This window comes from Mixophyes fleayi, chromosome 11 (genome assembly GCF_038048845.1).
Source record: "Mixophyes fleayi isolate aMixFle1 chromosome 11, aMixFle1.hap1, whole genome shotgun sequence".
In the NCBI taxonomy this organism is placed as follows: domain Eukaryota; kingdom Metazoa; phylum Chordata; class Amphibia; order Anura; family Limnodynastidae; genus Mixophyes; species Mixophyes fleayi.
The window spans coordinates 61,598,835-61,616,467 of record NC_134412.1 but is presented as its reverse complement, the minus strand read 5'-3'; the positions used below and the strand labels follow the sequence as shown (position 1 = coordinate 61,616,467).

At 37.2% G+C, this 17,633-nt stretch overlaps 2 protein-coding genes across 2 annotated transcripts; both read left to right on the top strand.

Moving 5' to 3' along the window:
• Positions 1-284: 284 nt before the first annotated feature.
• On the top strand, positions 285-4,393 carry BTG4 (BTG anti-proliferation factor 4). The gene is made up of 4 exons (XM_075190011.1): positions 285-497; positions 2,620-2,757; positions 2,829-3,024; positions 3,811-4,393. The coding sequence occupies exons 1-4, from the start codon at positions 325-327 to the stop codon at positions 3,997-3,999; spliced, it is 696 nt and encodes a 231-aa protein (XP_075046112.1). The 5' UTR covers positions 285-324; the 3' UTR covers positions 4,000-4,393.
• A 4,569-nt stretch (positions 4,394-8,962) lies between these two features.
• On the top strand, positions 8,963-16,986 carry LOC142106619 (zona pellucida-like domain-containing protein 1). Its single transcript, XM_075189619.1, has 10 exons — positions 8,963-9,050; positions 9,137-9,363; positions 10,006-10,193; positions 11,665-11,737; positions 12,461-12,558; positions 13,688-13,774; positions 15,067-15,259; positions 15,368-15,455; positions 15,607-15,651; positions 16,856-16,986. The coding sequence occupies exons 1-10, from the start codon at positions 8,963-8,965 to the stop codon at positions 16,984-16,986; spliced, it is 1,218 nt and encodes a 405-aa protein (XP_075045720.1).
• Positions 16,987-17,633: the final 647 nt, after the last annotated feature.

Sequence of the window (17,633 nt, the reverse complement as noted above, 5' to 3'; positions counted from 1 at the left end):
CTGCATGTGGCCCCTAACTGACTATATGTCTACTCAAAATAGTCCAACACAACCCTAATATAGGGGAAAACACTATTTTTGTCTTGCTGTTGTAAAACAAAGGTAACGTAGAGCTATTACACTCTAACCTTAAAAGAGCAAATGAGTAGTGTTTGTCATGTGCTGTTACCATCCCTATTGAGTGCTTGATGAGTTTAGTTCTAGCCCAATACTATTACTTATCATTTTTTTTTTATTTTTTTTATTTTGTCTTCTGAACAAACTACCTGTCAATGTATTTCAGCTTTACCATCCCCCTGTGCCAAACTAAAAAAGAAGGAAATCATGAAAGAAGAAATTGCTGCTACAGTTGTCTTCATCACAATGCTGGTGAAGAAGCACAGGAAGCTGAGCAAGCAAAAAACAGAAAAGTTTGCAGCTAAACTGACCACCATTCTATTTGCAAGGTATAAAACTCACTGGTACGTGGATAATCCAACAAAAGGACAAGCTTTTCGGTAAGATCTTATGATAAGATGACTTTACCTTTTTGTGTGTCTACCTGATATGCAGTTTTAACATTTCACTAAGGAGTTTTGCTCCAAATGGAACATGGCTTATGGTGCTGATTATTGCTAAACTAACTGCTAAAATCTAATTATTGCTAAATTCTTTATAATGGGAGGGAAAAGATATTAAATTCTGCAAAACCTGAGTAAATGTCAGATGTCTGCTTAACGTTATGTCAACTGTAAGACTGCCTTCAGCGATTATGATTGGTTAAACTCTATGCTTTTGAATGGGAAGACCCATTAAGTGCAGTATACTGCAGGAAAGCTATGATATCCTAATGAACATGCTTCTAAACTGCTGTAAAGTGTCCAAGGCTTTGTCCGTGCCAGTTTACTAGCCCTAGGGTAGAAGTTGGTATGGCATAGAGTAGTGCATGTAATCTAGGAGTGGCTATCTGGGTGCCATGTAATTGTAAATGGTGTTCAGTCAAAAGAATGTGCATCTAGTAGTGCTTCAGTTCTAGTCATACTTGCCAACTCTCGGAAACAAGTTTCCGGGAGAGGGGGCGTGACAAGGCCAAACGTGTCATTTTGGTCCCGCCCCCCCCCTGCGAAAACGTAATTTACGCCGTGGGGGGGCGGGGCCAAAATGACGCGATTGGCCTCGTCCCGCCCTCCAAAATGGCATCAATCACCGAGAATCGCGTCATTTGACGCGATTCTCGGTGAAATCCAGGATGCGGGAGAAATGCCGGGAGCCTGGGAGACTGAACCGAACTTCGGGAGTCTCCCGGACATTCCGGGAGAGTTGGCAAGTATGGTACTAGTCATGCTGAGCTTTGTCAGTCTTCTATTGGCAAGAACAGTAATTAGAATTATCACTTTGCTAAGAATAATGTCCTGTTGTATAATTAAGCAGTATGCATAAGTGGAGTCTTATAGAAGCATAGTAAAAAACATGTTTTAAGCCACTTTTTACAAGCCTGTTAATAGTAGGGTTGAAACCTGTCAGTTGATGGTGTGTAGTTCAACTAACTGTATCAAACATATTTTTTTGTTTTGTTGAGCTCAAGCCCAATGCAAAATGTCACAATCTGCATAAATGTACTGGAATGCACCTACAGAAATATATTTCATTATGTAGTGTGTGTATAGCACTGCAATATGCAAAGGGTGTAGATAAATAAGCTCATTGCATAAGACAGTGCATGAAACTGGTTACATGTCAAGTGACAGTGGCTCTTGCTTTTTGTATCAATGTTGGTGTTTCTTCCTGAATTGTGACTCTTAAATCTAGAGAACACCCACTAATCTGGGCCTTATTTACCAAATCAGAGAAATGTGAGCTTCTGTTTTTGTCATGGTATTAGAAGCCTCTTCAATATGTGATCATTTTTCTAACAGATGGCTGCAAAAAGTAGTCTGCAACTACTGCTATATAGGATTTGGGATGTCGCTAAAGATTTATTACTGTATTACCAGGACCCTCTTAACAACATTTTGGGCCCCCGGGCAAAGCCGTACACCTGGGCATGTATGTATGTATTGGACCCTGCAGCCCAGAGGGGCCCGTCTGAGGCAGCAAAAAAAAACCCAAAACCTGAAAAAAAAGAAGCCAATACTTGCCTTGCGGTCAGCTGGTGATCCGGCTCCCTCCCTGGTCCCCTCTTCGCGCTCCGCAATGCATGATGTCATGCCTGACATGCACTGCGAGCGCTGCACGGAGGAGGAGACCAGGGAGGGAGCCGGATCGCCAGCTGACCGCAAGGTAAGTATTGGCTTCTTTTTTTTCAGGTTTTGGGTTTTTTTTTGCTGCCTCAGACGGGCCCCTCTGGGCTGCAGGGCCCCCGGGCACCTGCCCATTGTGCCCAATGGGAAAGACGGCCCTGTGTATTACAATAAAAAGCTGTAAAGTTGAATGGGAAGCTTACAAGGGTAAAATAACTCTAACTTCGGCTTCTGAACATATACATATGCTGGTCCTGTTCCTAGAATCTGTTATGAGCCTCTCCAATAGGCTGCTGAACTCTTTAATAGCTTTATTCTGGAATCTTGTGTGTTTATCAACAACTGTTTTATGGACCTCTTATAACTACTACTAAAGGACTTGGTTAACTTTCTTTTGAAGATGCATAAGAATAAATAAGTGTCAAGCTGTTGACTCTGTCTTGGCGGACGCCTGTGCAGAAAGCAATGTACAATTTGATGAGCTTGGCCTCCCGAAAGAAATGACAATCTGGGTGGATCCATTTGAGGTGTGCTGCAGGTGAGTGGCAATTATATGGTTTGACATTTTTAACTTATGCACAGAACTTTGAACCACTGTTTCCCCCATAGATATGGTGAGAAAAACAGCCCTTTCACAATTGCAAGTTTCTCAGGAAAAGAAGACTGTAATGTGTCCAAAAGAATTAGCACAGCTGTTGAAAAAGCCACTTCTGACTATCACTCCGGGACATCTTCTGATGAAGAGACCGCAATTAAGGAACCAAAGAGCATTCCTACAGTGAGCAACCCCAACAGTATTTATCAGGTATGGTGTACGGAATGGGAAACTTGTGGCTAGGAGTAATGTCAAATCTTTCTGCTTAAGATATGGAAGCACATCATAAGATCATTGACTCCTACTAGAATTGTAGATTTATTTATTTTGATGGGGAAACTGTCTACCTCCATGTTTAATGAAGTGTACATCTGATCTCCTTTAGGACAGTCAATATAGCTTGCATATAGTGGCAAGACTTCTTAAAAAATTGTCTGCCTTCAAAATGGCCCAAATTTTGTTCCAAGACGCCTCTGTTCAGTAGGTTCAGACCTGCAAGCAAAGATTTGCTGAACCATTGAGCTTCATTTTGATCAGATCAGTCCATAATTGAATTTGTGTCCTGGCCTTCTCAGAGCAGTTCTGTTTTTGTTACTGGAGATGCTGGAATAATTGTGGATATCTGCTAAATTGTAGTTGGCGATACTAAGACTGCAACGCCATTCAGCTGGCAAGTTTTAATGTAGAAAAATAATGGTGGTAGAGTGGTTGCTGGTCTAAATCAAGTTACCATAATACACAAATGTCTTTGTTCTCTAGCTGCACTGGTCTTGATTATTAAAAGCTGTTGCTTATAGTGACATTCCAAGTCTCTACTAACGTAACCTAGCAGTCTTCAAAAATCTCTCAAAAGAATTATCTGGAATCTGTCCCAATGTCTCCAATATAATCTGTTCAGCATCTCTCCTTGTTCAGGACTTCCTGATCAAATTGGTTGATAATGGTAGCACTGAAATTATAAACAAGTTATTTTTCTTAAATCTGTTTGTTTTACAGTGTACGGACTACGTTCAACCTCCTCAATCTTGGTCCCAGTTTCCTCGCAGAAAGAACTACCCAAATGAGGGGTATCCTCAGCATCAGTCTACAGGTCCTTATCCTAAACCTTACAAATCTCACCGGCAGTCTGTTGGGTCATTGGGTCCTCGCGTTGACCGCTACCACTGGGTGAACACAAGACGCTGACACTAAGATGTCTTTACATTTTAGAAAAATCCTCTGCTTTTTATTCAATGTTTTTATGGAGAAACTTATTTATATTTTTAGATGTATGTTTGTGGCTTCGACAATGCACTGACGTTTGTTTTTATTAAATGAATAAATTAACCAATTTTAAGCACTACATTAAATGAACAATTAAGGAAGTATATAGATTGTCCTGAAATATCTAAATATTAAACCAATGTGTTAAAGTTCAACTCCTCTATCCCAGGAGTTCTCAACTCCAATTAAACCACTAACAGGATTTCTGTCTGTGGGATAATTACTGACCTAGCAACATAAATTAACTTGTCTGTGCAATCCTGAAAACATGACCTGTTCTGAGGATTGGAATTGAGAGCCCCTGGTCTATCAAAAAGGGAAATTCTATGCTCTTGCAGTGCGGCCATGTTACCTGAATTGTGGAAGCTACTTCCCTGACTTTCTCTGCTTTTAAGCTCTCATGAAATCTACCCCCCCCCACACAAGCAGTAACTGTTGTAAATGGGTTTATTGTGGTGGTGTAGACATGGTGCTCTGTTTACATTGACTGTGAAGTTCTGGCTTTGTTGTGGACCAACCCCTTTCCAGATCTTCTGAATGGCACCATGACAATACTAGGCCACACCTTCTAACCAGTGTAACAAATTGGAGCACTGGAATAAGTGACAACCCCATTGCTCTCTAGACTGCAGCACCTGTATTGGCTTTATAATTTCCTAAGAAAGAAAAAAGTAATTTGTTTGCTACACATATGGGAAGACTGAACCCCAATACTTTGACAGATGCTTGTTCAATAACCCTGAATGAATATTTCAATAAATGTACAACTATTATCAAAGGTAATAAGGTGTAGATTCTTTTTATTTGTTTGGAGTTTTCTGACTACTAGAAGAGAAGTTTACCTAATGTACACATTGAAAACAACATGAAAGTAACTTACAATGACTAAAGAACAGATTGTTCAGGAATAAAGGTTCTTCCATAGAATACAGAAAGTGTCCACAATATATAACTGATGCATTAAAAAAAAGCCCACAAAGTTCAATAAGATTCCCACCAATTTCTGTATTTAGTTTATGAAACACAAGCTCTTTACAGAAAACATTCCAGTGTTGAAGGTGATATTGCAATTAAACGCATAAATCTGTTTCTGTGAAAGAATACATCTTAAGAAAGATGCTTTTCTACATGCAACAAAGTGGTCAACCTTTATCATGTATATTCTATGGCCTAAAGCGGCTGCCACAGTACTCCTAGACATTACAGAAATACAAGACTTGGTACAGAGACAATGGTATGGTTTTGTGTTTTACTCTTGGCCACCCGTGGGTATATCAGATTTAGCACAGCATTGTAACTGACCTCTTGTGTGGTGACTGTCACAGTATAATGGCTAATTGTTCTCAGGGCTATACTAATACAACTTGTATGAATACAGAATGTGCTAGGTGGAACAACATAGTTTGTTCACATATTTAAATGCAGATAAAATTTAATTTGGGTACTCATGTTAAAGGGACTCTTTAGAAAACTTTTATTTTTAATAAAGTTAATTTTGTTCATCGTAAACCTCACTTGTACAATCTGCATGCACTACTGTAGTCAGGAACATCTATTTTAAACAATACTGCACAAAGGTTAAGTGTAGCTCTTTGGGGGCACCTACCTACTGCAGATGGACAGGTGCCCTTACTCATGCAGGTCAGTAACAAAGCTGAGTGGTATTTGAGTACAGGTAGAATAGCATAGTGCATTTCCAGCTCCCAATGGGTGCCAGGCAATCACTTTGAAATTATTGTACTTGTGTTGTAATAACCTAATACTCTTTGACAGTTCTGGTCTCCAAATTCTGTGTTTGCAGGATTACTTAAGATGCCCACCTCACTTTTGGTTAGTCTATTGTGTTAGCGTCTATCTTGGCCTATTTGGTATTCATGGGTGGACTGTTATTACGACCATACTCTAAGAGTAGATGTCAGCACAATGACTTTTCTTAAAAAATAATAATTTTTTTTTTTATATATATATATATATATATATATATATATATATATTTTTTTTTTTCAAGTGAAAGCGTATGGCTTGACAGTACCACCAATCTCTCTTTGATATTCTCAGCAGTATCCCAGATGGTTCTCTACCTTCTGTTGGACTCTGGTGCCTCCTTTACATTGGCAGATTAAATTCCCTGCGTTCTAAACACTTAGGGCCTGATTCATTAAGGATCTTAACTTAAACTTCTTATTTCGGTCTCCTGGACAAAACCATGTTAGAATGCAAGGGGTGCAAATTAGTAGTCTGTTTTGCACATAAGTTAAATACTGACTGTTTTTTCATGTAGCACACAAATATCAACTTAAAATTTCAGTGTACAAATAAGCTATCAAGTATTTGTGTATAGAATACTAATTTGCACCCCTTGCATTTCAGTATCCTGGACAAGTTTTGTCCAGGAGATTGAAATAAGAAGTTTAAGTTAAGATCCTTAATGAATCAGGCCCTTAGTTACTACAGTAATAGCTGCACATTATTACCAATATTACGTTAATTTCAACACTGATTTTTTTTTTTTTTTTTTTTGCTCGCAGCTCTGCAAGCAAAAATCTGTTACGATTACAATAGTAAAGGTATTAATGCATGCCCTCCGTTCTTTAGAATTAAACTTTCCCCTTTGTATCCTATCTTCCTCTGCCATTTGTCAGAAGGACGTTTGGATAGAGGGGATGTCGGGGACTCTCTCACTGATGGGGAAATCATTTTAAGCTTAAACAGCAGTTTTAAACTGTGGGGGGGTGGGGGATTCAATTTGTAGTGATGTCTGGTTGCACATATTAGCTATTATGGTAACGAATCACCGCTAATTTTTCCTCATCCTTAATATGGGGTGGGGGGGGGGGTTTCAGAAACAACATCTGTGTGAAGGGTTTGTGCACTGTTCAGGAGACACAGTGCTGAATTAAATCTTCCCCCAAAGTGTGTGTGTGTGTATATGTATATATATATATATATATTTATTTATATATATATAAACATATATATAAACTTCCCTCTGGCATACTTATTTAAAAGCTCCTGTTCAGTCTTACACTCATGCTATGCGTCACATTTCTCTCAATCTGAGAGCAATACAGGAGGTACATGTGACAGTCACTTTGAACAAAGTAATCAAGCCACAGTTGGCTCAGATACCACCAGTCTAGATTTAAATAAAATAAATTAGTAGGTCATTAGTTAAATGCACTGAAAACCAATGACATGGGGCAGCTTCCTGAAGTGATGTCAGCTCTGTGTAAAATTGGATAAATCCCAGACCCCAGAAGTAAAGCTGTCTGAAACAATGTTTAAAGCATGTACTCTAAATATAGTTCAAGTGTTCTTAAAGGCATTTCAGATTCTTACTGACCAGTTGCTTTTAGTGCGTGGCGCCCTGGACACAGCATGCAGAAACATTGTTTCCTGGGATCCCTTCAAATATTTACTGTTCACCACTTTTAAATAACTGCAGTGGGATATTTGAACTGGAGGACCAGTAACAAGTTGCAATCTCCATGATTGTAGATACTTATTAGTCCATGTGGCCACAATCCCATGATGTTGAACAGGGCTCGGAGATGAAACAGAACCCCAGAAGAAAATGACTGCATAGAGCAAGGGATCTGGTGAGGTGGGCACTGGGCAGGGTGATATTTTTATTTTATTTATTATCAAGAGTACTTTACTGACTATTAAGTTACCTAAAAAGCTAATGTTATGTTAAGTAACTAGAATAAGTCAGATTACCTGTCAAACAAATGTTTTAAGACAGTTTTTCTAATTCTTAAATAAGAATTTTCAACAGAAAAATCTTATGTAAGAACAATCATAATAATGAGGATTTGGGAAAGCTTGTGCATTTATTTACAACTCATATCTGTAAAACAAACGCTCTCTGTCTAGAAATATGATTCATTCTCGGCTATCATATTTTTTGTCCTGAGAAAGATCTGATATTTCAGTTGATACTGAAACCATATCTAGCCCGCTAGTTAGATGTTAGTATAGAGTTCTAAAATTAACTTCCACCCATCCGATCTTATAAATATCTTGAAGACCTTACCTACAGCTTCTCGCCAAACAGGACACTGAGGATAAGACCTGTCACCATTCTGGGTATGTTATATATTTAATTTTTTTTTTTTTTTTTATCAACAATTTCCAGTAAAACAGTTTTAAATTGTATTGGGGAGAACCTATTTTATACACAAATATTTAGTGAATGACGTAATGTGTTAAATGTCAATTTAAAGTTTGTACTTAATTAGAGATATAGATATAGGTCACTGAAGTACGCACAGTATAGACTATTTATCAATATACAACTAGTTTGTAGTATATAGTACAAAACAAACTGAGATGTCCTCAACAGTCCTTTATGAATTATTGCCTAATATTTCACTACTACTACTGCTGCTGTGAGTATTTTAGTTGTAACAACATGCCCAGTTGACATGATTTCAGGAATCTGTGACATGCAGTATTAGGGAAGATTCAATATATATACATACAGTATATATATATATATGTTAAAGCACAGCTCTCTCAGGACTTGCAACAATGAAAAACTGTCAAATAAATTTATTTCTGTATATCGATGTATTGTTACTACATATTACCATTCTCAAGATAGCATTTAATTATAAACATACCTGTTTATATACACCATCAGGGGTGACCAGGGCAACCATCCACTAAGTTGGCATTGATCTCATAACGTGCCCTCCCGCATTAACCCATCCTCACAATACCGCAGTCAATGGGAAAACTCCCATATTGCAAAGCATAAAGATGTAATCTCACTTTAGAGGTTGAAAAGGCAATAAAATAATATTTTATGTTTCTCTACAGTTTTAAATTATACACACACTGAGCTGTAAATGTTTATATACTTTTATTGCAGAGTTTGAAAATGAATTTAGCCCTTATCCTGCTGATAGTTATATCTTCGCAGTCCTCTACTGGACAAGTATGTACACCTGTATATGATCGACTACCAGGTGAGGTACAGCCTTTGTGTCTGCGGACGTGATATCCCAAGTTGGTTACATGTTAATCACGGTGTATATGTTTTGTTTTCTTCTAGTTAACAGTGATATTGCTGTGACCTGTGGACCAAGAGATATCCAGCTGTCCATAAATGTTTGCCCAGTTTATTTTGCTAATTTTAATCCAAATGAGCTTGCTCTGAATGGAAAGCACAACCAGACAGCTTGTTTTGGTGTCATGGATAACTCGACTGATTTTCCAATCGTGAAATTTTCTCTGCGTCTTGATGACTCCATCAGCAATTCATGTGGTCATTTCATTGACGTGAGTACCAGAGGTATCCAGATGTACTCCAATGACTGCATGTCTGTTGGCCATGTCTGTGTTTAGTAATGAAAGGTCATAATGTAATTTTTAAGGTGAAATTGGTAGCAGGACCAGTAGCAATGGGAAACATAGTCAATGTCATTAATATGACAGGAGCATAGCAGGGCTATGTTTATATTGTCTGTCAGAGAAGGTAACGATCCCACTTGGAACTACAGATGGGATGAACAATTGTGACTATGTAGAAAGAAATGCGACTATATATAGAGAGATGTTTTATTGACTTATCTGTTTGATAACAGGTTATGAAATACAGTATTAATAGTATTGTACTTTCCACAGTAGAGACAATTATCGGATTACGTAACAGATATTAATGATAATTCAGCCTTTTAATTCACTAGAGACCAACAGTAACAGTTAAGGCACAAGTCTCATGAAAATTGGTTCTGTCGACAAAATGGCTGCTTCCATTGTGACAGATGAATTTTTTATTATCCCACAGCCCCATTTCATACCAGACCTTAAGATTAAAAAAAAGTTCAATGTTTAGATCTCAGGACTATTTTCAAATAACTTGTATTTCTTTGTCCCATTTTGTACCAGTTCTTGTACAATACAATATTTTCACTTCCACAGGTTTTGAATGCAGCTGGTAGTGGTGAATTCAGTGCGTATTCAACAGTCCAAACAGTGGCCATATCTGGATATGTGGATTCTTTACCAATCGCAGAAATGGGACTTGTCTCCTATAGCACAAACTTGTACTATAATTTTTCTTGTAACTACCCTCTACAGTATATTTTGAAGAATACAGAAATGTTAACGTAAGTATAGTATTCAATTTGGTTTCATAAATGATGCATTTTATATACAGTCTCTTTTTATCATTACAAATGCTTATTTTTTACGTTTTTGGCATTGGCACAAGTATAACAAACAAGCAATCCAAAATAAATGTACAATAGAGTATATAAACTGAGATGGGAACACAGTAAAAGTCATGCAGGTTACCTCAGACTGCATTATGGGCAAGAGAGAAGGAGGGACAATGAATATGCCGAAGACTCCATATTCTATAAAATCTTCTCCAAGGCTTGCTGGGAAGTAGCCACCATTTTCTTTACACAACACATTTAATTAAGGCAATCTGAGTTCCACTAAGAGAGTATATGGAGTCTCATGCGATTAGAAATAATTTAAAAAGGGAAGGTCTTTGTAATTAAGGTTCTACACCTAGAGGCCAAGAAGGAATATGTGAGTTGAGGCTCTATTTACCAGGAAAAAAACCTGAGGAGACAACTGCCTCATTAGAGTTAAAAACATTCGACCAGAGACAGGTTCAGTTGATCTGTCATTTTACAGTTTGACGGAAGAATAAAGAAGCCTCACTGTAGGCATAATGCTTCACAGTTTTAATTCTGAACTTCATGCTAATCACTTGCTGAGCTACAACTTTGCTCTCAAACTTATTTGCCTCAGCTGTTCAAATGGGGATGCATCAATTGAAATATGCAAGGCTACTTCCATCGATAAACTAGCATACAAGGTAGCTAGAGACGTTGGCAACTACTTTTTCCATTTCCTCACTTGAGAAAAATGCTTTTCATTTTATTTTGTCATAATACATTATTAAGTAGACTAGTATACAGAATTACCTTTCAAGTATCGGCATGTTACTAATTCCAATCAGGCTGTATTTACAGATGGTGCTGCCTTAGGCATTGTCAGTGAATGCTCTTTAAACTCGCCATTGTGCATTCCACATGGTTGTTCCACTATTCAACGCTCCATCCTCTGTTATTTGTATATGAAAAATGGATGTCTGGTAAAAACCAAGCATAAAATAATAACAATAATAACAGCATAAAATAAAATAATCTAAACCCATTTCTGTGCTGCTCCATAAACTGTCCTACCGTGGGCTTTTACCTATTTTGCCTATATGGTAAGTTCATCCCTCGGCACACGCTTTAAATACCACATTTTGTTCCAGTGGCAAATTGGTTTAAAATATCATACAAGTATTCTCCCAAATTTGCAAAAATGTGTATTTGTATCATAATTGTGGGTATAATTAGTGTGTGGCTGTAAGATTTGAAAAAGCTCTGGAATGTTTATAACGGGTTCACCAATAGTTTCAACTTTTATTGATAGTTTGACTTTTCTCCTTATAATGTTGCTTTTTCTGTTGTAATTATTTTCAGTGCCAGAGAAAAAAAAAATGTCTTTCCCTAACAATATGTTCTCCCAGTACTTTTATACATGCATTTGGTTTCTTGCTCTCTTTCTCCATAGGTCATTTGGCGCAGTAGCTGTCAACAGCAACAATGGTAGTTTTATCAGTACTTTACGTATGCAGATTTTCATGGTACGTTTGAGCAGAAATCTCCTTAAACCTTAAAACTACCATTAGAATGTAATCCATAATCACCTTTCAGTTTTTATTTTATTTAGTGTTATTATGTTGTTTTTTGCGTTTTATATAAAAAGGCTGATACTGTAATTTTTCAGTCAGAAAGTCAAAACAACTCTATGTTCTGCTCCACTGATCTGATGACATTTGCATTTCATTGCTTATTATTGCAATTATAACTGATGTAATGCTAGTAATATTTGAACTAATGTACTCCCTACTGTAAATTATATGGATATTAGAAGTTACCAGGAAGTCCTGTGACAATTTAAAATTACAAGGCTGTATACCTATAATTATGGTAAGGGGTACGTTATACCTTATATTGCACAGACTTTCCTAATGAAGATGTGATAACACCACAGCAAACCAATTATAAGCAATAACATCAGGGGGTAAATTTATCAAGCTGCGGGTTTGAAAAAGTGATGTTGCCTGTAGCAACCAATCAGATTCCAGCTGTAATTATGCAGAATGTACTAAATAAATGATAACTAGAATCTGATTGGTTGCTATAGGCAACGCTTCCACTTTTTCAACCCCCCAAGCTTGATAAATTTACCCCCAGATCTCACTGTTTATTAAAGAAATCTTATTTACAGGCGTTTATACATATATTGACATCACTTGTGTTATAAGGATACAACTACTGTTAACAGTAACTTATTTCATCCAAAGGATAAAACCTTCTCCAACGAATCCACATCAAATGGAACCATTTATAATTTGCTGCAAACAATATATGTTCAAGTAAGCATGAATAGCTCAGCAACAAGGTATGTGTTCACTTCATATACATAACTGGGACTTTAGAAACTTTAGAAATCTTTCAGTTTATGATTCCATAAATGACTGCTGCAGTATGACGTTACCAGTATATAAAAAGCTGATATGGTCACTTAGTAGGGACTAGACAGGGGTGTAACAAGAAATTATTGAGATATTTAGCAACATTTTAAAGGGGTGCCACACACCTATGGCATATCACAGCTAAATTAAAAACATGTACCCACTGAGATTTGCAACACTAGTTACTTATCTGCACATATACAAATTAACTATATGTAAATTCCTTTAATGCTCAATAACTGCCAGTCTAATAGCGGCTTTGGGTCTCATTCATCCTATGTATGTGCTCCTATACTCATTTTAATTAGATTTCCATTTGATTGAAACAGCTTATGCCAAACTGCCCTATTGTTTTGGCTTTCACATGCCCTAGGGTTTATGGGATTATGCTTATTTTTATAGCGAAAAACCTTTAACTTGATTTATTCCTGGAATACAGATTTGGTGGCATGGTATGGACACATTGCCTTAGCAGTTGTTTTGTATTTGACATTAAGATTGATGTATGTGGTAGGTGTAATTTGACAGAATGTACCTAAGTAAGCCACTAATAACTCTGTTTATGAACAAAGAATGTTCGTAGTATATAAAGAGACCTTAACATAAAGAACGTTTAGTCCTTTCCTGTAGAGCTGACAAAATACAAGGCAAACAGATCATGTGCCTATAGGTGCCCCAAGGATAAGAGTACTGGCATACCAACCCCATCCACCCGAAACTTTTTATATTTACATCTACTGACTGCTGCTCAAATCGCTACCTATTTTATTTGTCACTATATAAATTTAATCATAGCATAAATGGTTACACTCATGCATAAAAGGAGTGACTCAGCTAAGAAATGTGCATTTCAAAGTGGAAATTTAATCTGGTTAAGTGTAAGTGGGATTTTTCCTCTATAATATTATATATTGTAGCACATATGTTCTGGGTGAAGTTTATAGGATCAAATGTATATCTGGTAAGGTTCCTTTAGAAAAATAACATCTACTTGCATCAATGTATGATCGTTATGTCAATAATTACATATTATAATGACTTCTATTTTCTATGCAGCTACAATATATATTTGGATCATTGCTTTGCTACACCATCCCCTTTCGTTACAACTACGTCGAATGACAGTTACAGCTTCTTCACGGGGTAATTTTCCAAGGTTCATCCTTTATAACACGTAATGCTAGGATTAAAAACAAGTAGCGGGTATGGAAGTTATTGATTTTGCGCCATCTTCTGTATTCCATGATATCTGCAATTCAGTCTTAAAATTGATATAATATGGGAAAAAATAGACCCTACTGTATTATAAGAGTATTAGAAGTTAGAAGAATCCTATCATCCTATAAGCTTGAGACTACAAATTGCTTTTATGAAGGGGAAAGCTGAACTCTGAGTTAACTTCTACAGTAATATCCCTCTATTTTGAAAGTAAAATACATAATATATTTTTGAAAAAATTTAATTGTTTTGCTATTCTGGTCTCAAACTTACACTGTGTAACTTTCCATGAGAGCTTGTCCATGACGGGTGTACCTGAGGAGGGGCTGAGTTCAAGGGACGTGGATTGTACTAGCTGGGATCATCCCAAGTTACATAGCAACATAGTTTATGAGGTTGAAAAAAGACGCTAGTCCATCAAGTTCAACCTATTTCTCCTGTGTTCCCTCACTTATATTTGAAATTGATCCAGATTAAGCAACCGCCAATCTGTTTCAATCAGGAGAAATTCCTCCAGACCCAATATTGCAGTCCTATTTTTTCCCTATATCCACTACTATCTTTCATTTTAATTAACGGATTTATCCCTGGATACACTTTTCCGCTAAAAATTTTTCTAACCCTTTCTTAAACGTATCTAATTGAATCTGCCATCACAACCTTCCCTGACAGTGGATTCCACCTCTTGTCTGCTCTTACTGTAAAGAACCCCTTCCTTTGCTGGTTGTGAAACTTCCTCTCCTCTAACCTTAGGAGGTGACCGCGTGTCCTGTGTATAGTCCTTGGGGTAAAAAGTTCCCTGGAAAGTTCTCTGTATTGACCCTTAATGTATTTGTACATAGTAATCATATCTCCTCTTAGAGGAAATTATATTTGGAGCAGTGTAATCACTGACTGAGGTACCTAAGATGAGGGAGTGAGGAATGGAACAGATAAGTGGTATGTGCAGCTTTAATATATATACTATGCTACTAGCATAAAGTATTGCCTTAAATAGCTATTCTCTCACTTGTCACAAGAGATAGATATTTAAATTGTTTACGTTTTCACACCACTCATATACTATATCTATTTACAATGTAATATACTCTTTATCCCGTCTACATTGATTGTAGGTTTTTCCAAGAAATGCTTTAAAATGATTTACTATTTAAGTGGTATGCAATATTGTGGTCCTCAGACATTACATAACCCTGGTACATTTTGTTTCCATTCAGGTGCAGTATACAAAACAAGACTACCATTATTTCCAATGGTATTGACAAAGCTGCCAAGTTTAGCTTTACAGCTTTCCGCTTCATGCAGCACAGTATGCAAAAAACATCATCAATATATCTGCACTGCATAGCAAGGCTTTGTGAGTCTGGATCATGTCCTGTAAGTTATCACCAGTTAGAACAGATCTATGGTGTATGTATGTATATATATATATATATATATATATATATATATATATATATATATATATATAATATATATATATATATACTTTGTAATATATTTAATATATTTTAATAGAAATGCTCAAGTTCAAGAAAAAAGAGAAATGCTGTCCCTGATGCTACAGAGCCAGTAACTGTCTCATCAGGACCCATCTATGTAACAGGTAAGATTGATTTTTGAGCCATATAGATTTAGATTTTATTTAGAGTACAAACAATCTGTTCTTAAATTGGTAAAAGGGATTAACTTTTTCCCATATCAAAGCCACACGTGCAATTTGTGTACATGACATTGCTTATTTACTGTTTTTGCAGACCAGGCGAGTGACGTATTTGAAGCCTTCAGTCTTTCAGGTGATGGTAAGCATTTCTATTTACCTATACATACATTAATCTTCTTGTGCATTCATAGAATCTACAGGACACTAAAACACTATATTGCAATCTGTTTAGGAGAGTATAAAGTTAGGGGTGTACTAATGTTTTCACCTTCATCAACAGAGATACTTATTGAATAATTGCACATTCTCTTTGTTATTTGTTAGTGTAAGTCTTCACTTTTCATATAATTGAAATAATAAGATGACCTGAGCCCCCTCCTTCCATGACATTTTTTTGAGTTTGAAGTGAATTCAGTTTGGTTGAAAATATATTTTTTAGTACATTTTTATAGGGAAAGTTGCAAAATGAAGGTAAACACATTGTTTCTGCTTTTGATGCAAACTTAATCAACTGCATCCTGAGTATAACAGTATCAACTGGAGCTAGTAGATTTGCTTCCAATGTTACAAACTCCAACCTGATAGAGGCCTCTCCTGCCCTGCCTTGTGCTGTGGGAAGTCCTTTAAAAAAAACTTTTTACGTTGCAATCAGGGTGCCAAGAACCAAATCATATAGACTGTAGCAGCTGGGGCTTGTGGTGCCCATGCTATAAGGAGAGAGTTGACGCCATTGTCTGCCTCACATTCTATAGCTAGAGAGCAGGACCTATACTGCATCTAAAGTGCTGGGCAGTCGACAAACGGTATTTTTACACAGCTAACTGCTGTCTAATACCCCTTTCACACTGCCTCAAAAAGCCGGGTTATTGTCGGGGCAAGCCCAGGCAACCCGGGTCGAGGCTGAGTGTGAACAGGGTCCCCTGCATCTATCCTGGTCGGATGAAGGGTTATTCCCGTGTCCAACCCAGGTAGATGCCTGTCTGAACGGTGAGACCCTGGTTTTTTAACCAGGGTCTCTCCGAAAACTATTGAAAGGTAAAATAAACATCACAAGAGGATCCAATCAGAGCTCCTCTTGTGATGTTGCCAGGTCATTCAGTTCAGTGTGAACCCGTTAGACCCGGGAATTTGCCGGGGTGGGAGGCTCTGTCACCTGGCAATATCCCAGGTTCATATACCCGGGATATTGCCGGGTCGGCAATGTGAACAAAGTATAATAGTCATCTTAGGTAATAAAGCATAAACATGTTTCTTCAAAATGGTTTTTACTCATTTATTGACTTTTTGCTTCATGGACATCTCATACTAACCATACCTGAGTAATTCATGCTGTTTCCTATTAGATACAGGCACAAGTCAACTTGCAGAATCCAATACAGGAATCATTGTCGGAGTCATTGTTGCTGCCATCATAGGACTCTTTCTTCTCTTCGTGAGCTTGATGCTGTATAAACTGTATCGCCGCCGTCGGTGAAAAATGACCTGTCCACCAGGTACTGAATGAACCAAGTACCTTGTGCTTACACCATATAAACACCATAAAAATTATATGTAAATTAAAATAATTAACAGGATCGAAAGCTATATTGCAATCACTGTATGCTGATTAACAATGTACACTGCTGGCTAAAAGTTTGCACACGGTATAACTAATGTATATTCCTCATGTAATGAAATGCGGCTCAATCCTTTCTTAATAAAGTTCTTACGCTTCATAGTACGTTTAATTCTTCGCATACTTTTTGACATTTTCGAAGGACAGACCTGCCAAACTGCAAAATATAACTATTGTCAAATCACTGTGAGCAGCCAGGAAAGAGACTGTTATTAAAAGCAATAAAATGGTTGATGTATACTCATCAGAGAGAAAAGAGATCAGAGCTGCCTATAGACAGTATTGGTGTAAAAACTGCAATGGTTACAAAATTATATCAGTCTAATGTAGACAGTAGTGTCAAACTCAGGAAGAGACTCTCAGGGCTAGATTTACTAAACTGCGGGTTTGAAAAAGTGGAGATGTTGCCATTAGCAACCAATCAGATTCTAGCTTTCATTTATTTAGTGCATTCTACAAAATGACAGCTAGAATCTGATTGGTTGCCATAGGCAACATCTCCACTT